General features: G+C 39.0%; 5 protein-coding genes across 8 annotated transcripts in view; all 5 read right to left on the bottom strand.

Moving 5' to 3' along the window:
• LOC311285512 (CD48 antigen-like) overlaps positions 1-19,339 on the bottom strand; it is a 236,431-nt gene that overhangs the window by 119,527 nt on the left and 97,565 nt on the right. The window lies entirely within an intron of this gene.
• LOC311285597 (extracellular superoxide dismutase [Cu-Zn]-like) lies at positions 1,270-3,078 on the bottom strand. Its single transcript, XM_084401306.1, is given in 3 exon segments — positions 1,270-1,410; positions 1,412-2,058; positions 2,962-3,078. Coding segments are annotated over 2 exon segments (669 nt in total). The 5' UTR covers positions 2,044-2,058; positions 2,962-3,078; the 3' UTR covers positions 1,270-1,373.
• Positions 8,158-9,832, bottom strand: LOC311285539 (extracellular superoxide dismutase [Cu-Zn]-like). Of its 2 annotated transcripts, none has more exons than XM_084401213.1 (2): positions 9,675-9,797; positions 8,158-8,951 (listed from the first exon to the last, which is right to left on the bottom strand). In XM_084401213.1, exon 2 carries the CDS (start codon positions 8,934-8,936, stop codon positions 8,280-8,282), a length of 657 nt encoding a protein of 218 aa, XP_084257339.1. In that variant the 5' UTR covers positions 8,937-8,951; positions 9,675-9,797; the 3' UTR covers positions 8,158-8,279. The 2 variants fall into 2 exon arrangements, with proteins under 2 accessions (XP_084257339.1, XP_084257338.1); XM_084401212.1 differs by having other exon boundaries at positions 8,165-8,951; positions 9,680-9,832.
• LOC311285613 (extracellular superoxide dismutase [Cu-Zn]-like) lies at positions 12,048-13,982 on the bottom strand. 2 transcript variants are annotated; one of them, XM_084401339.1, is made up of 2 exons: positions 13,783-13,982; positions 12,048-12,834 (listed from the first exon to the last, which is right to left on the bottom strand). In XM_084401339.1, the coding sequence occupies exon 2, from the start codon at positions 12,817-12,819 to the stop codon at positions 12,163-12,165; it is 657 nt and encodes a 218-aa protein (XP_084257465.1). In that variant the 5' UTR covers positions 12,820-12,834; positions 13,783-13,982; the 3' UTR covers positions 12,048-12,162. The 2 variants fall into 2 exon arrangements, with proteins under 2 accessions (XP_084257465.1, XP_084257466.1); XM_084401340.1 differs by having other exon boundaries at positions 13,788-13,899.
• Positions 16,928-18,693, bottom strand: LOC311285603 (extracellular superoxide dismutase [Cu-Zn]-like). Of its 2 annotated transcripts, none has more exons than XM_084401318.1 (2): positions 18,570-18,693; positions 16,928-17,620 (listed from the first exon to the last, which is right to left on the bottom strand). In XM_084401318.1, exon 2 carries the CDS (start codon positions 17,603-17,605, stop codon positions 16,949-16,951), a length of 657 nt encoding a protein of 218 aa, XP_084257444.1. In that variant the 5' UTR covers positions 17,606-17,620; positions 18,570-18,693; the 3' UTR covers positions 16,928-16,948. The 2 variants fall into 2 exon arrangements, with proteins under 2 accessions (XP_084257444.1, XP_084257445.1); XM_084401319.1 differs by having other exon boundaries at positions 18,575-18,687.

Consider the following 19,339-nt stretch of genomic DNA (forward strand, 5'->3'; position numbering starts at 1 on the left):
TTAAATATGCTTTCCTGGAAATGGTTTTATAATCTATATTTTTTCCCCACATTAGCATCAAACAAAGGATGTGTCATCGCAGCAGTCATTCCTTCAATCACTATGATTATTATAATCGTTTTCCTATCATAGCTTTCCACGGTAAGACAACTTTAATCTTTTAAGAATATTAAAATATGTTTCCATTCTTTCATCTGTGCTTATCATTTGCTCAAAATTAAAATTTATGACCATTTATGAACTCATGAATCATTCACAGTACATCTGTATTAATAAATGTATTAATAAATATTCATGTTGACAGTAAATAGTAACGGCCTCCTGATTTGTGATATACCTTTAAAAAGCCTTCTTTGATGCGGGAGACGCAAGATTAAGCTTATTTAATTTCTTTGTGGACATTTTTTATAACATTGCTATATGTTTTATAATGTAAATAAAACACCTGTTTTCCATTGTTTTTGAGTCGACAGCGACTGTTGGCGACCAGATGGAGCGTGTCCGGCGAAGCAACAAAGTTGAGATCTGTTTAACTTTATGCAAATGACGAGCGACTTTCAGGAGCGACAACCAATAGGAGTGAAGTCAGTGGAGCACACGTGATCTGTCACTCTTCAGTGCTGAGTCCGACCGAGGCAAGATGAATGAGAAGTTTATTTTAGCAGTCAGAAACTGTCCAATAATTTATAATACGTCTCAGTGTACATACAGTGGTACTCGCCGTGCTGACTCCGAGCCTGAATGGTTTTGTGAACTGAGAAAGACCAGTATTTGCCAATTTGCTGCAGTTAAATAGCTGCGATAGCAAAGAGCGCTCGCTGTTTCTCGTTCATCTTTAATATTATGCATTTTATGTACTGATTCCATTTATATTTAGACTTTTCCTTCCAAAATGTTTGCTTGTAGCGGCAAGAAAGCAGATTTGTTGTCTACAACATGGAGTAACATCCATGAATGTCACTCACAAACATTACTAGGCAACCAGTAGTGGGAACGCCCACTAGCGACTCACCGCCAGCCACTGGCGACATGCAGCGACAAAGTCGCTTGTAGTGTGAATGCAGCTTTATACAGGGGAAGACGACAGTTTAATTTTAATTAAAGGCCATTGTCATGCTCTTAAAGTGTTAACCCATTGTGCACAGTAAATCAAACTAAACGGCCCACTTTGCCTGCATTCACCCTACATTTATTTTTAAGAGTGCATTTACTATTGGAAGCTATGGCCAAAAAGCCTCTGAAAAGACCAAGAAAAAAAACATGGGAATGTTCAGGTTATGAAATATACTTTAATGTAGGACACATACAAAGAATACACAAGGAAAATCATGATTATCCTATTTGAATCTGCCCTTCCACCATATCCGACTCCCTCATCTTTGACTCTCAGTGCCTTCCTCCACATATTTTCTTGGGGGGAACTTCAGTCTTCTGCCACAGACTTGGAGTAGTAATACCAATCACACCGAGAGCAATTATCTCTCCAGCATTCCCACTGAGTTTACTCTCCTCATCTGAACCCATTCCCAGATCATCCTCCTTCTCATGAACCACCACCGCACGTCCCAGAATGGAATAAGGCCCAAAGAGCTTGGCGTCTGGAAGCGTCAGGAACTGCCTTATAACTCCTTTCTCGGAAGCAAAGTTGCCCAGGTCGCCAGGATGATGAGGGTGGTCAACGCCGTTTGGATTATAATGAGGACCAACAGTGATGCAGCCTTGACTGAGGTCTCCATACTGATGGATGTGCATGGCACGCTCTTGACGATCGACGGCAGGCAAACCACGGAGGTTGATTTTCACTTCTAAATCTCCATTGGGGAAGACCTGCTTGAAGAGGATTTGCCCAAAGATCTTTGGCTGGTTACGTGGCAAATTGGGGCTGGGAGTTACTTCACAAGTGGCATAGATTGTGTTGTCGAACTCCACGACTTCCGGCTGTGGAGCTTCGGCAGGCAAACAAACTGGAGGTTTGTGTAACTCTCCTCCTTGTATATGCAGCACCAGCAATATCAGAGGGAATATTAGGATGATTATCTCCATGTTGATCTTTAAAGCCTACAATGAAGAGTGGATTCAGTGAAATCATGCCATTTGGTTTAAGAACGTAATATTTTTGATAAAAGGTCAAAGCTTTGTTGCAGGGAGCTTTGAGAATGGAAGTTGCATTAGGTAAAATAGCACAACCAGATTAGTTTGCAACAGAAAACCATACAAGAACCCAGACAGCAACCAGATCCGGCCCACATCTGGGCCGTGTGAAATCCATGTGTACCAGATGTGGGCCGACACCATGTTGCTGTCTAGAAAACTCTATAATTTTTGAATTGCTATGTACCCTTGTGAAAATAATAAAATAAAAAAATCTTGAAAGTACAATAATAATATTAATAATAATAATAATAAACCTGTAGGTCCACTTGCAGATAATAACACTGATGAATTATAAAAAGCCACTTAAGTGTACACACGTACACTTTCATAAGTGTCGCACCTGCCAGCTAAAGTGCCTATGATACAAACCAATGACATACAGGAGGATGTAATCACACTAAAATGAGTCCAGGCAAAGGTTCATGGAAATGGAAAAGGTCTAGGGAGAAGTGCCCTCTGGTGGCCATGATAGGGCTTCTGCTGGCAGGAGTGACATGAAGTACATGTACACTTAAAAAAAAAAAGTAACACCAAACTAAGAGTTTTATTTTAAAAGTACATTGTTTTAAAAATCTTTTTGTTGTGCTTTAAAGTACACTTAATTTGATCTGTTGTAGCCTACATGTTATTCAATATTAAATATAAAGTTAAGATTTTCTGATTCTGATATTTTTTCACAAGGACAGGTAAAATAAAAGACTATCTATACTTTTGTGTGAACTAACATTTTTTAGTTGTACTAAATCAAGTCAGTTGATAAAAAAACAAAAAACACAAGCCTAAAACAGCAAAGGTGCATTACCGTACAGCTGAGAAGTTGTCCTCAATCCGTGTGGAACCTGAATATTGCAGTCACAAAAATACTACAACACTTAATCCGTGTGCAGTCCTGACCTGGGGTTGAGAGACTGTTGCTTTTGGCTGTTCTTATAGGAACTCATGTTGAGCTACAAGTTAACCATGATAGTCTGTTAGTCACTAATTAAGTTCACCTGTGTTTCATTTAGCTCCCTTTGTTTGCCTGTTTATATATAGCACTCAGTTTATTCAGTTCTTTGTCATGTATTGCACAACGTGTTCTCCAGTGTTTTGTTTTTATTAAAAGAAGTACTGCTATAGTTTTTTTACGCTCGCTATGACATATTTTTCAATACTTTTAACAATTTTCCAAAACTCTTAACACAGTTAGCACTACATCCGTCTATGTAAGCTATACTATTAACACATTTCTTGTTGCTTTAACACAAAATGCATACAATTAACACAAATTTAAAATGCTTGAACTTCTTTCACACACAAGCTCAGACAAGACCAAAACAATGGATTTTTACTGCCAAATTTACCAATGCTTTAACACTATGTCAGAACAGATAACACCATGTTCTAAACCTAACAGGCTAAAGTCAAGGTAAACAGCTGTTTATATTGTGAATTGAAACACAAATATAGCCCCTGTATTTTATCCTATTGTTACTGAGAAACAGCTGATTGAGTTATGCAATAATATAAATCACAGCTGATTCCCATCTAGGAAACACACTCAGGTGTTGAGGTTCTTTCAATCGCATGACCATCTGGTATACTGTAACCGTACATTCTATAAAGCACTCTGAGATGGGTCTTTTTTATTGAATTTCTGCAGCAAAAGATCTACAGTAAACCCAACAAAACAAAAATGTAGAGAGGCTTCAAAAGAAACTGCAGTGCAAAACACAATCTATGATCAATACAATATACTGTCTGTTGTATAAGGGCATACCTGACACATATACAATAATGCAGTTTCTGTAATTCCATCTGATGTTAGTGTTTTTATGACATTGTGCTATGATTGACTAAATCTTCCTGTTGGACGGCTGTGTTACATATGTTAGTGTTTTGAAAAATGATTTGATTTTGAGACATGTTTGCAGTGTTTTGGTAGGCATAGTGTATTATTGTATTTAGAAAATTAGTGTTGGAGTTTAGTTTACAGTGTGTGATTTTGAGCATGAAATTAACTGTTTTGCCAATTGTGTGTTGTATGTGTGTTGGTGCATTAAGAGTTTAGGAAAGTTGTTAAAAGTATTGAAAAAACTGTCATAGCGATTGTAAAAAACTGTACTTGTCTTTGAAGGCAGAAGTACAAATTTCTGAGGGAATGATTCTTCTATGGCATCGATGTTAAAATCCCCTTTTATTAGATTGAATGCAGGTAAGGTGGGACACTTGACATTTATATACAGTTCCTAGATGTTTATTTCTTTTTATTACTTTTGTTAACTTTAAGGTCCAACTTTAATATTTCATTTTGAATACAGTTGATATGTGTTATTTGCAAGGTATATACCAATAAACATTTTGAGATCATGCACTCCAGACAAATTTCTTTTCAGGTAATGTGACCCATCCCTAATTTATCAAAAATGCTCCTGGATCTTAAAAACACATGATTTATTAACACATCACACAAACATATTCCACAGCATATTTAACAGACCCAAAAGCACATAGATAGGCTATGATGAGTAATACTCATCAGTTCACTCAATGCATGTGTAAAGTTCAAAACAACTAGAACATGTTGTGTTGACATGAAATTTTATGAAATTTGAATATGGTTTAACGTCTCATTGGAAGGATGGTGCTCTTTGACAGTATAGTGTCCCGATCACTACACTGGAGCGTTAGGTCCCACATAGACGACGGGTGAGCACCCCCTGCTGGCCTCACTAACACCTCTTCCAGCAGCAACCTGGTTTTCTCAGGAGGTCTCCCATCCAGGTACTAACCAGGCTTGCTAACCTCTTACAATAATAAAGGTGTAGGTTGATGACGTATAAGCGGAATTATGGAACTTGTCGTCATTGCCAATGAGAGACAGATATCAGAGACACATGCGAGTCCCGCGGATATAAAGGAATAAGGACATTTCATTCTACCGATCTACCCGCAAGTGCTGAATTAATACTCACAAATATCCCTTTTCCACCAGCATGAACCAGGTGCCAGTTCAGAGCCAGAGCTACAGTATTGCCAGTCACGGTTACGAGATTACGGTTACGGTTGCCAGTTACGAGATGGTTCGTCTGACGAGCTCTCTAAGATCCGGTTTGCCTTTCCACAAGGTCACTGTATACATCTCATGTTGCCCAGCAACGCTAGCGTGGCAGCGCCAAACACAAACACACCAGGCTTGTTCGAGATGGTTCGGCTTCTCGCAGACCGATCGGCTCATGACATCAAAGCACTGTGAAAGCAATCCAAAAGCACAAGGACTCGTATGCTCTCCAAACACTCCCACAGCTCCGATCGGTCCGTGCCACTCTGATATACAGTATCTCGAACAAGCCTTCCATCAACAATGGAGGTTGTTGCGTTACTATTGATGCTCATGGCTTTGCGAACCTACATCGGCATCCAAACACGGCGAATCCAACGTGTTCGTGCAGCTCGCCGTAACTTGCATAGACGGAGACTACAATCAAGCTGCTATTAGCTCGATTAGCTGCTATTTGAAAAATGGCGGTCACAAGTTTCTGTTCGTCTTGTTGGTCACGGTAACCCCGCTCCCAGCCCCTGATGCAAGCAGTTCTTACTTCTAGACCAGCAATGTTTTGGTGCTACTTAAGAACCACTTTTCCTGGTTCAGAGCTGGCGCTTTGGGTGTCGAAAAACAAAGAACCCATTTGAAACTAGGCTCTAGCTCTGAACCAGCACCAGCACTGCCTTGGTGGAAAAGGGTTAACAAGTCAGTTTATTTGGCGAATTAAACTTGTGAGGCAACGCAGCGCTGTTTCACTTGGTCTACACTATCACACTAAACTGCATTTGAGTGTGTTGAAAGTTATAATGTTATTCTATGCGTTTGTTTGTCTGTGTGAGACTAGCAGTAAGCTAGATGAACATTAGAATAACATACTGATCATATTCTAACATTTCATCATGTTGAGCTATATGACATTGATTAGTTTTATATATATGGTAACACTTTACTTGAAGGGGTGTGCATAAGACTGACATGACACCTTCATAATCATGACATGGCAGATGTCATAAATATGAAGGAGGTCTTATGCATGTTTATGACAACTGTCATTAAGTGTCATTCGCTCAATTATGACATTTTTAATGCAAATATGACATTGTTTGAGATGTCTTTGTTACGACAACTTGACAAAAACCAATACATCATAACCTGTCAGTGTCTTTGTCATGACAACTTGACATTACCAAGACAACATAAATTGTCATAAATATGTTATAAACATGACATAGCAGATTAATTATCAAACTTAAGAAACCACTTAGCTTTATGGGTTAGCATTTCATTAAACTGTCAGGTGGTTGCTTTTGACATTGGCTGTCATGAGGCCATTGTAACTGTGTCATGGATGTTTTTCTTGACCTCAACTACAGTGGTACAAATTTAATTTGTCATTAAAATGTTATAATGGCTTCATGACAGCCAATGTCAAAACCAACCACATGACAGTTTAATGAAATGTTAACCCATAAAGCTAAGTGGTTTCTTAAGTCTGATAATTAATCCGTTATGTCATGTTTATGACATATTTATGACAGATTGTGTTGTCTTAGTAATGTCAAGTTGCCATAACAAAGACATCTCACACAATGTCATATTTGCATTAAAGATGTCATAATTGAGCGAATGACACTTAATGACAGTTGTCATAAACATGCATAAAACCTCCTTCATATTCATGACATGTGTCATGTCATGATTATGACGGTGTCATGTCAGTCTTATGCACACCCCTTCAAGTAAAGTGTTACCATATATATTTGCTCAACTGTCTAATAAAGAACATGCAAGACACCTCTGTCAAGTCGAAGTTTGCGGCATCTCGAAAACACCACGCCGATATTGATCCTCGTTTTAGTTCTCCTTTTGTCCCAAAGTCTGCTTGCCATGGTCCATAATGTTTAAACGAAACAACTCCATGAGCGTGCCGCTAGCCATGGTTACTATGGCAGTACGAGCGGAAACCAGGGATAACGCGGATATTGAGAGGCAACAAGTGGACATGGATGAGCCATTATTAGGGGTTCAAGCACGAAGTGCTCAAACTTTTGAACTTTTGCATTTGGATGGCTATAATAGGGTCATTTAGAAAATGGGCGTGGCAAAATTCACTCGAAAGCCTATAAATCCTAAACGAAAACTCAGAACTTAACGAAAATTGGTGAGCATATGTGAAATAACACTGTAAACAAGCATGCACAATTGTATGGAGATCAGACCATAGGTGGCACTATAACTGTTAAAAACCTTTGAAAACCATATATTTCCTATGTTAAATTGGCTGGAAATGGTCTTTTCCATGTATGATGTCGTGGTTAAATGGTTGCCAAATAAAACTTAATGTCTTTTTATGCATTTGTGCTTAAAGGCCTTAAATGCTTGAACCCCGATAAATGCTGCTTGCAGCTTTAATTTAAAATTGGAATTTCTCTAAAATTAAAAATCTTTGGGAACTTTTGGGATACTGGAAGTACACAACTGCAGGAAATATATCACACTTTGCAAGTGATTTTTGGTTATTTTATTACAAAAATCTTACATATTGTAGATTTAAACACCTTACAAGAAAACCAAGACTTTTTTTTGCATTTTGATTCCCTGTTAACTGTAGTAACAAAGTGTCAGAATAATATGCCCATTTGTTGACATTTAGTGAGAAACCTTATAATTTAGAAAATAAAATCTTATGTCAGAGGTTTTATGTCTACCTTGAACAATAAGGGTGTCCTACCTTGAGATGTAGCCACATACTCCAGTGTCATATTGCGTCAACCAAAACCATTGTATCATTTAAAGAAATAGTGCATCTTTAATTAAAGGCCATTGTCATGCTCTTAAAGTGTTAACCCATTGTGCACAGTAAATCAAACTAAACGGCCCACTTTGCCTGCATTCACCCTACATTTATTTTTAAGAGTGCATTTACTATTGGAAGCTATGGCCAAAAAGCCTCTGAAAAGACCAAGAAAAAAACATGGGAATGTTCATGTTATGAAATATACTTTAATGTAGGACACATACAAAGAATACACAAGGAAAATCATGATTATCCTATTTGAATCTGCCCTTCCACCATATCCGACTCCCTCATCTTTGACTCTCAGTGCCTTCCTCCACATATTTTCTTGGGGGGAACTTCAGTCTTCTGCCACAGACTTGGAGTAGTAATACCAATCACACCGAGAGCAATTATCTCTCCAGCATTCCCACTGAGTTTACTCTCCTCATCTGAACCCATTCCCAGATCATCCTCCTTCTCATGAACCACCACCGCACGTCCCAGAATGGAATAAGGCCCAAAGAGCTTGGCGTCTGGAAGCGTCAGGAACTGCCTTATAACTCCTTTCTCGGAAGCAAAGTTGCCCAGGTCTCCAGGATGATGAGGGTGGTCAACGCCGTTTGGATTATAATGAGGACCAACAGTGATGCAGCCTTGACTGAGGTCTCCATACTGATGGATGTGCATGGCACGCTCTTGACGATCGACGGCAGGCAAACCACGGAGGTTGATTTTCACTTCTAAATCTCCATTGGGGAAGACCTGCTTGAAGAGGATTTGCCCAAAGATCTTTGGCTGGTTACGTGGCAAATTGGGGCTGGGAGTTACTTCACAAGTGGCATAGATTGTGTTGTCGAACTCCACGACTTCCGGCTGTGGAGCTTCGGCAGGCAAACAAACTGGAGGTTTGTGTAACTCTCCTCCTTGTATATGCAGCACCAGCAATATCAGAGGGAATATTAGGATGATTTTCTCCATGTTGATCTTTAAAGCCTACAATGAAGAGTGGATTCAGTGAAATCATGCCATTTGGTTTAAGAACGTAATATTTTTGATAAAAGGTCAAAGCTTTGTTGCAGGGAGCTTTGAGAATAGAAGTTGCATTAAGTAATTACAATAATAATAATAATAATAATAAACCTGTAGGTCCACTTGCAGATAATAACACTGATGAATTATAAAAAGCCACTTAAGTGTACACATGTACACTTTCATAAGCGTCACACCTGCCAGCCAAAGTGCCTATGATACAAACCAATGACATACAGGTGGATGTAATCACACTAAAATGAGTCCAGGCAAAGGTTCATGGAAATGGAAAAGGTCTAGGGAGAAGTGCCCTCTGGTGGCCATGATAGGGCTTCTGCTGGCAGGAGTGACATGAAGTACATGTACACTTAAAAAAAAAAAAAAAGTAATGCCAAACTAAGAGTTTTATTTTAAAAGTACTATGTTTTAAAAATATTTTTGTTGTGCTTTAAAGTACACTTAATTTGATCTGTTGTAGCCTATATGTTATTCAATATTAAATATAAAGTTACAATTTTCTGATTCTGATATTTTTCACAAGGACAGGTAAAACAAGACAATATCTATACTTTTGCTTAAACAAACATTTTTTAGTTGTACTAAATCAAGTCAGTTGATGGAAAAAATGGAATGAGAAAAAAAAAAAAAAAAAAAAAAACCAAGCCTAAAACAGCAAAGGTGCATTACCGTACAGCTGAAAAGTTGTCCTCAATCCGTGTGGAACCTGAATATTGAAGCCACAAAAATACTACAACGCTTAATCCGTGTGCAGTCCTGACCTGGGGTTGAGAGACTGTTCCTTTTGGCTGCTCTTGCTCTCGCATGACCATCTGGTATACTGTAACCGTACATTCTATAAAGCACTCTGAGATGGGTCTTTTTTTATTGAATTTCTGCAGCAAAAGACCTACAGTAAACCCAACAAAACAAAAATGTAGAGAGGCTTCAAAAGAAACTGCAGTGCAAAACACAATCTATGATCAATACAATATACTGTCTGTTGTATAAGGGCATACCTGACACATATACAATAATGCAGTTTCTGTAATTCCATCTGATGTTAGTGTTTTTATGACATTGTGCTATGATTGACTAAATCTTCCTGTTGGACGGCTGTGTTACATATGTTAGTGTTTTGAAAAATGATTTGATTTTGAGACATGTTTGCAGTGTTTTGGTAGGCATAGTGTATTATTGTATTTAGAAAATTAGTGTTGGAGTTTAGTTTACAGTGTGTGATTTTGAGCATGAAATTAACTGTTTTGCCAATTGTGAGTTGTAGATGTGTTGGTGCGTTAAGAGTTTAGGAAAGTTGTTAAAAGTATTGAAAAAATTGTCATAGCGATTGTAAAAAACTGTAATACCATCTATATTAGGGCACAGTGCATTGCAAATATTTTTGAAATCGTGCTTAATGTTTTCTAAACAAGTATTTATTTCCAGTTGAATTTTCTGATTTCCCATGGGCCCCCCCTCACTGGTTCTTGGTCCCCCCGTGCCCCCCCGTGCCCCCCCCTGCCCCCCCGTGCCCCCCCCGTGCCCCCCGTGCCCCCCCGTATTTGGAATGGAATTAAATAACAAGTACTTGTTGTCACTGTCTTATTTTCATATAAGAGCAACAGAACTTGAAATACACCCAGTTTATTAGCAACAATGTGCACGAGCGTGAATCCCGCGATATCCATCTTTGATCTCGCAGGTGTCAGATCCACTACGAGAAGAGAGATCTGTCCGGCTTGCCTGCGCTTTTTTCACTCCTCCCCTCACTGCAGTCGCATACTATGCATACATTTTAGGCAAGGCGCCTCTCAAACAAGCCTATTTAAAGAAATAGTGCATCTTTAATTAAAGGCCATTGTCATGCTCTTAAAGTGTTAACCCATTGTGCACAGTAAATCAAACTAAACGGCCCACTTTGCCTGCATTCACCCTACATTAGGGTGACCAACCATCCTGTTTTCCCAGGACATGTCCTGTTTTCACGTCCTGTCCTGGCCGTCCTGTCTGTTTTTTGTAAAGTGGTGAAAATGTCCTGGTTTTCATTATTTTTCATTGGGCCATTAAGCGTGTACTTTAAATACATGCTTGCCTTTGCACACAAAACATATGAAACCGACTTCGGCTTCGCCCCGTCTTGTTATAATCAGCGCGTTCCTCAAATTCAATCCGCAGCGGCAAGCAGAGCGCACGTCAGAATACAGAGGCCTATGTGTGTGTGTGTGTGTGTGTGTTCACTGTTCATCTCAGCCTCATTGGTCTGTCACACTGCTCGTCAATATCAGAATATTTGAAATGACCAATCAATCAAAGTAGGCGGACTTCACGTTCACAGACACAGAATTTCAATTTTAGCAGCGTGACTTGACCAGGACTCGACGGTCGACGCTTCAGTTTATATGCAAGTAGCTAACAGCGTTAAAAAAAAGCCCAAATGTAAATTCACAGATGATTTACAGAGAAAATTCCCGTGTTTTCGTTTCGGTCAGGATCCGTGTAAAGCAGAATGCTTGAACTGCAAAGCTGGCACGTAGGCTACGTGTCAGTGTCAAATAAAGGTGCTAGCGATCTAGATGCCCACATAAAGAAATTATAGGCTACAAGAGAACATCAGGAGGATTGTATTTTTTTTTTTTTTTTTTTTATACTGAAATAGTATAGTAGATTTTTTATTTTAGTGGTAGATTTTTAACCTATGACCATGAAAAGAAATAGTGTCATGTAAAAGGTGTTAAAAGCTAAACTTTTTTTTTTAATAGTAGGCCTATTCTATTGTTTCGGTCCAAACATTGAATGGAAAGGATGTATTACTTTATGCATTAAAGTACAATAACAGTTGCAAGGTTGTGAATGCATTTGTCAAGTATTTTTTTTATGCATTCACCCCAACCACGCCCCCAACCCCTTAACCACGCCCCCATCCATCAACCACACCCCCATCCTGTTTTCTGAAAACTAAAATATGGTCACCCTACCCTACATTTATTTTTAAGAGTGCATTTACTATTGGAAGCTATGGCCAAAAAGCCTCTGAAAAGACCAAGAAAAAAACATGGGAATGTTCATGTTATGAAATATACTTTAATGTAGGACACATACAAAGAATACACAAGGAAAATCATGATTATCCTATTTGAATCTGCCCTTCCACCATATCCGACTCCCTCATCTTTGACTCTCAGTGCCTTCCTCCACATATTTTCTTGGGGGGAACTTCAGTCTTCTGCCACAGACTTGGAGTAGTAATACCAATCACACCGAGAGCAATTATCTCTCCAGCATTCCCACTGAGTTTACTCTCCTCATCTGAACCCATTCCCAGATCATCCTCCTTCTCATGAACCACCACCGCACGTCCCAGAATGGAATAAGGCCCAAAGAGCTTGGCGTCTGGAAGCGTCAGGAACTGCCTTATAACTCCTTTCTCGGAAGCAAAGTTGCCCAGGTCGCCAGGATGATGAGGGTGGTCAACGCCGTTTGGATTATAATGAGGACCAACAGTGATGCAGCCTTGACTGAGGTCTCCATACTGATGGATGTGCATGGCACGCTCTTGACGATCGACGGCAGGCAAACCACGGAGGTTGATTTTCACTTCTAAATCTCCATTGGGGAAGACCTGCTTGAAGAGGATTTGCCCAAAGATCTTTGGCTGGTTACGTGGCAAATTGGGGCTGGGAGTTACTTCACAAGTGGCATAGATTGTGTTGTCGAACTCCACGACTTCAGGCTGTGGAGCTTCGGCAGGCAAACAAACTGGAGGTTTGTGTAACTCTCCTCCTTGTATATGCAGCACCAGCAATATCAGAGGGAATATTAGGATGATTTTCTCCATGTTGATCTTTAAAGCCTACAATGAAGAGTGGATTCAGTGAAATCATGCCATTTGGTTTAAGAACGTAATATTTTTGATAAAAGGTCAAAAAGGCTTTGTTGCAGGGAGCTTTGAGAATGGAAGTTGCATTAGGTAAAATAGCACAACCAGATTAGTTTGCAACAGAAAACCATACAAGAACCCAGACAGCAACCAGATCTGGCCCACATCTGGGCCGTGTGAAATCCATGTGTACCAGATGTGGGCCGACACCATGTTGCTGTCTAGAAAACTCTATAATTTTTGAATTGCTATGTACCCTTGTGAAAATAATAAAATAAAATAAATCTTGAAAGTACAATAATAATAATAATAATAATAATAATAATAATAATAATAATAAATAATAATAATAAACCTGTAGGTCCACTTGCAGATAATAACACTGATGAATTATAAAAAGCCACTTAAGTGTACACACGTACACTTTCATAAGCGTCACACCTGCCAGCTAAAGTGCCTATGATACAAACCAATGACATACAGGTGGATGTAATCACACTAAAATGAGTCCAGGCAAAGGTTCATGGAAATGGAAAAGGTCTAGGGAGAAGTGCCCTCTGGTGGCCATGATAGGGCTTCTGCTGGCAGGAGTGACATGAAGTACATGTACACTTTAAAAAAAAAAAAAAGTAATGCCAAACTAAGAGTTTTACTTTAAAAGTACATTGTTTTAAAAATCTTTTTGTTGTGCTTTAAAGTACACTTAATTTGATCTGTTGTAGCCTACATGTTATTCAATATTAAATATGAAGTTAAGATTTTCTGATTCTGATATTTTTTCACAAGGACAGGTAAAATAAAAGACTATCTATACTTTTGTGTAAACTAACATTTTTTAGTTGTATTAAATCAAGTCAGTTGATGGAGAAATAGGAATGAGAAAAAAAAAAAACCAAGCCTAAAACAGCAAAGGTGCATTACCGTACAGCTGAGAAGTTGTCCTCAATCCGTGTGGAACCTGAATATTGCAGTCACAAAAAATACTACAACGCTTAATCCGTGTGCAGTCCTGACCTGGGGTTGAGAGACTGTTCCTTTTGGCTGCTCTTATAGGAACTCATGTTGAGCTACAAGTTAACCATGATAGTCTGTTAGTCACTAATTAAGTTCACCTGTGTTTCATTTAGCTCCCTTTGTTTGCCTGTTTATATATAGCACTCAGTTTATTCAGTTCTTTGTCATGTATTGCACAACGTGTTCTCCAGTGTTTTGTTTTTATTAAAAGAAGTACTGCTATAGTTTTTTTACAATCGCTATGACATATTTTTCAATACTTTTAACAATTTTCCAAAACTCTTAACACAGTTAGCACTACATCCGTCTATGTAAGCTATACTATTAACACATTTCTTGTTGCTTTAACACAAAATGCATACAATTAGCACAAATTTAAAATGCTTGAACTTCTTTTACACACAAGCTCAAACAAGACCAAAACAATGGATTTTTACTGCCAAATTTACCATATGTCCCGATCACTACACTGGAGCGTTAGGTTCCAAATAGACGACGGGTGAGCACCCCCTGCTGGCCTCACTAACACCTCTTCCAGCAGCAATCTGGTTTTCTCAGGAGGTCTCCCATCCAGGTACTAACCAGGCTTGCTAACCTCTTATAATAATAAAGGTGTAGGTTGATGACGTATAAGCGGAATTATGGAACTTGTCGTCATTGCCAATGAGAGACAGATATCAGAGACACATGCGAGTCCCGCGGATATAAAGGAATAAGGACATTTCATTCTACCGATCTACCCGCAAGTGCTGAATTAATACTCACAAATACCCCTTTTCCACCAGCATAAACCAGGTGCCAGTTCAGAGCCAGAGCTACAGTATTGCCAGTCCGGAGATGGTTCATCTGACGAGCTCTCTAAGATCCGGTTTGCCTTTCCACAAGGTCACTGTATACATCTCATGTTGCCCAGCAACGCTAGCGTGGCAGCGCCAAAAACAAACACACCAGGCTTGTTCGAGATGGTTCAGCTTCTCGCAGACCGATCGGCTCATGACATCAAAGCACTGTGAAAGCAATCCAAAAGCACAAGGACTCGTATGCTCTCCAAACACTCCCACAGCTCCGATCGGTCCGTGCCACTCCGATGCATCTCGAACAAGCCTTCCATCAACAATGGAGGTCGTTGCGTTACTATTGATGCTCATGGCTTTGCGAACCTACATCGGCATCCAAACACGGCGAATCCAACGTGTTCGTGCAGCTCGCCGTAACTTGCATAGACGGAGACTACAATCAAGCTGCTATTAGCTCGATTAGCTGCTATTTGAAAAATGGCGGTCACAAGTTTCTGTTTGTCTTGTTGGTCACGGTAACCCCGCTCCCAGCCCCTGACGCAAGCGGTTCTTACTTCTAGACCAGCAATGTTTTGGTGCTACTTAAGAACCACTTTTCCTGGTTCAGAGCTGGTGCTTTGGGTGTCGAAAAACAAAGAACCCATTTGAAACTAGGCTCTAGCTCTGAACCAGCACCAGCACTGCCTTGGTGGAAAAGGGTTAACAAGTCAGTTTATTTGGCGAATTAAACTTGTGAGATAACGCAGCGCTGTTTCACTTGGTCTACACTATCACACTAAACTGCATTTGAGTGTGTTGAAAGTTATAATGTTATTCTATGCGTTTGTTTGTCTGTATGAGACTAGCAGTAAGCTAGATGAACATTAGAATAACATACTGATCATATTCTAACATTTCATCATGTTGAGCTATATGACATTGATTAGTTTTATGTACATTTGCTCAACTGTCTAATAAAGTACATGCAAGACGCCTCTGTCAAGTCGAAGTTTGCGGCATCTCGAAAACACCACGCCGATATTGATCCTCGTTTTAGTTCTCCTTTTGTCCCAATGTCTGCTTGCCATGGTCCATAATGTTTGAACGAAACAACTCCATGAGCGTGCCGCTAGCCGTGGTTACTATGGCAGTACGAGCGGAAACCAGGGATAACGCGGATATTACGTCATTGACAGGCGACAAGTGAACATGGACGAGCCATTATTAGGGATTCAAGCACGAAGTGCTAAAACTTTTGCATTTGGATGGCTATAATAGGGTCATTTAGAAAATGGGCGTGGCAAAATTCACTCGAAAGCCTATAAATCCTAAACGAAAACTCAGAACTTAACGAAAATTGGTGAGCATATGTGAAATAGCATTGTAAACAAGCATGCACAATTTTATGGAGATCGGACCATAGGTGGCACTATAACTGTTAAAAAGCTTTGAAAACCATATATTTCCTATGTTAAATTGGCTGGAAATGGTCTTTTCCATGTATGATGTCAGTGGTTAACTGGTTGCCAAAAAAAAATTAATGTCTTTTTATGCATTTGTGCTTCAAGGCCTTAAATGCTTGAACCCTGATAAATGCTGCTTGCAGCTTTAATTTAAAATTGGAATTTCTCTGAAATTGAAAATCTTTGGGAACTTGTGGGATACTGGAAGTACACAACTGCAGGAAATATAATCACACTGCAAGTGATTTTTGGTTATTTTATTACAAAAAATCTTACATATTGTAGCTTTAAACACCTTACAAGAAAACCAAGACATTTTGCATTTTGAGTCCCTGTTAACTGTAGTAACAAAGTGTCAGAATAACATACCCATTTGTTGACATTTAGCGAGAAACCTTATAATTTAGAAAATAAAATCTTACGTCAGAGGTTATGTCTACCTTGAACAATAAGGGTGTCCTCCCTTGAGATGTAGCCACACCCTCCAGTGTCATATTGCATCAACCAAAACCATTGTATCATTTAAAGAAATAGTGTATCTTTAATTAAAGGCCATTGTCATGCTCTTAAAGTGTTAACCCATTGTGCACAGTAAATCAAACTAAACGGCCCACTTTGCCTGCATTCACCCTACATTTATTTTTAAGAGTGCATTTACTATTGGAAGCTATGGCCAAAAAGCCTCTGAAAAGACCAGGAAAAAAAAACATGGGAATGTTCATGTTATGAAATATACTTTAATGTAGGACACATACAAAGAATACACAAGGAAAATAATGATTATCCTATTTGAATCTGCCCTTCCACCATATCCGACTCCCTCATCTTTGACTCTCAGTGCCTTCCTCCACATATTTTCTTGGGGGGCACTTCAGTCTTCTGCCACAGACTTGGAGTAGTAATACCAATCACACCGAGAGCAATTATCTCTCCAGCATTCCCACTGAGTTTACTCTCCTCATCTGAACCCATTCCCAGATCATCCTCCTTCTCATGAACCACCACCGCACGTCCCAGAATGGAATAAGGCCCAAAGAGCTTGGCGTCTGGAAGCGTCAGGAACTGCCTTATAACTCCTTTCTCGGAAGCAAAGTTGCCCAGGTCTCCAGGATGATGAGGGTGGTCAACGCCGTTTGGATTATAATGAGGACCAACAGTGATGCAGCCTTGACTGAGGTCTCCATACTGATGGATGTGCATGGCACGCTCTTGACGATCGACGGCAGGCAAACCACGGAGGTTGATTTTCACTTCTAAATCTCCATTGGGGAAGACCTGCTTGAAGAGGATTTGCCCAAAGATCTTTGGCTGGTTACGTGGCAAATTGATGCTGGGAGTTACTTCACAAGTGGCATAGATTGTGTTGTCGAACTCCACGACTTCCGGCTGTGGAGCTTCGGCAGGCAAACAAACTGGAGGTTTGTGTAACTCTCCTCCTTGTATATGCAGCACCAGCAATATCAGAGGGAATATTAGGAAGATTTTCTCCATGTTGATCTTTAAAGCCTACAATGAAGAGTGGATTCAGTGAAATCATGCCATTTGGTTTAAGAACATATTATTTTTGATAAAAGGTCAAAGCTTTGTTGCAGGGAGCTTTGAGAATGGAAGTTGCATTAGGTAAAATAGCACAACCAGATTAGTTTGCAACAGAAAACCATACAAGAACCCAGACAGCAACCAGATCCGGCCCACATCTGGGCCGTGTGAAATCCATGTGTACCAGATGTGGGCCGACACCATGTTGCTGTCTAGAAAACTCTATAATTTTTGAATTGCTATGTATCCTTGTGAAAATAATAAAATAAAAAAAATCTTGAAAGTACAATAATAATAATAATAATAATAATAATAATAATAATAATAATAAATAATAAATAATAAACCTGTAGGTCCACTTGCAGATAATAACACTGATGAATTATAAAAAGCCACTTAAGTGTACACACGTACACTTTCATAAGCGTCACACCTGCCAGCTAAAGTGCCTATGATACAAACCAATGACATACAGGTGGATGTAATCACACTAAAATGAGTCCAGGCAAAGGTTCATGGAAATGGAAAAGGTCTAGGGAGAAGTGCCCTCTGGTGGCCATGATAGGGCTTCTGCTGGCAGGAGTGACATGAAGTACATGTACACTTTAAAAAAAAAAAAAAAAAGTAATGCCAAACTAAGAGTTTTACTTTAAAAGTACATTGTTTTAAAAATCTTTTTGTTGTGCTTTAAAGTACACTTAATTTGATCTGTTGTAGCCTACATGTTATTCAATATTAAATATGAAGTTAAGATTTTCTGATTCTGATATTTTTTCACAAGGACAGGTAAAATAAAAGACTATCTATACTTTTGTGTAAACTAACATTTTTTAGTTGTATTAAATCAAGTCAGTTGATGGAGAAATAGGAATGAGAAAAAAAAAAAAACAAGCCTAAAACAGCAAAGGTGCATTACCGTACAGCTGAGAAGTTGTCCTCAATCCGTGTGGAACCTGAATATTGCAGTCACAAAAAATACTACAACGCTTAATCCGTGTGCAGTCCTGACCTGGGGTTGAGAGACTGTTGCTTTTGGCTGCTCTTATAGGAACTCATGTTGAGCTACAAGTTAACCATGATAGTCTGTTAGTCACTAATTAAGTTCACCTGTGTTTCATTTAGCTCCCTTTGTTTGCCTGTTTATATATAGCACTCAGTTTATTCAGTTCTTTGTCATGTATTGCACAACGTGTTCTCCAGTGTTTTGTTTTTATTAAAAGAAGTACTGCTATAGTTTTTTTACAATCGCTATGACATATTTTTCAATACTTTTAACAATTTTCCAAAACTCTTAACACAGTTAGCACTACATCCGTCTATGTAAGCTATACTATTAACACATTTCTTGTTGCTTTAACACAAAATGCATACAATTAACACAAATTTAAAATGCTTGAACTTCTTTTACACACAAGCTCAAACAAGACCAAAACAATGGATTTTTACTGCCAAATTTACCAATGCTTTAACACTGTATGTCAGAACAGATAACACCATGTTCTAAACCTAACAGGCTAAAGTCAAGGTAAACAGCTGTTTATATTGTGAATTGAAACACAAATATAGCCCCTGTATTTTATCCTATTGTTACTGAGAAACAGCTGATTGAATTATGCAATAATAAATCACAGCTGATTCCCATCTAGGAAACACACTCAGGTGTTGAGATTCTTTCAATCGCATGAC

The sequence above is a fragment of the Rutilus rutilus genome (assembly GCF_951802725.1).
Source record: "Rutilus rutilus genome assembly, chromosome: 2".
In the NCBI taxonomy this organism is placed as follows: domain Eukaryota; kingdom Metazoa; phylum Chordata; class Actinopteri; order Cypriniformes; family Leuciscidae; genus Rutilus; species Rutilus rutilus.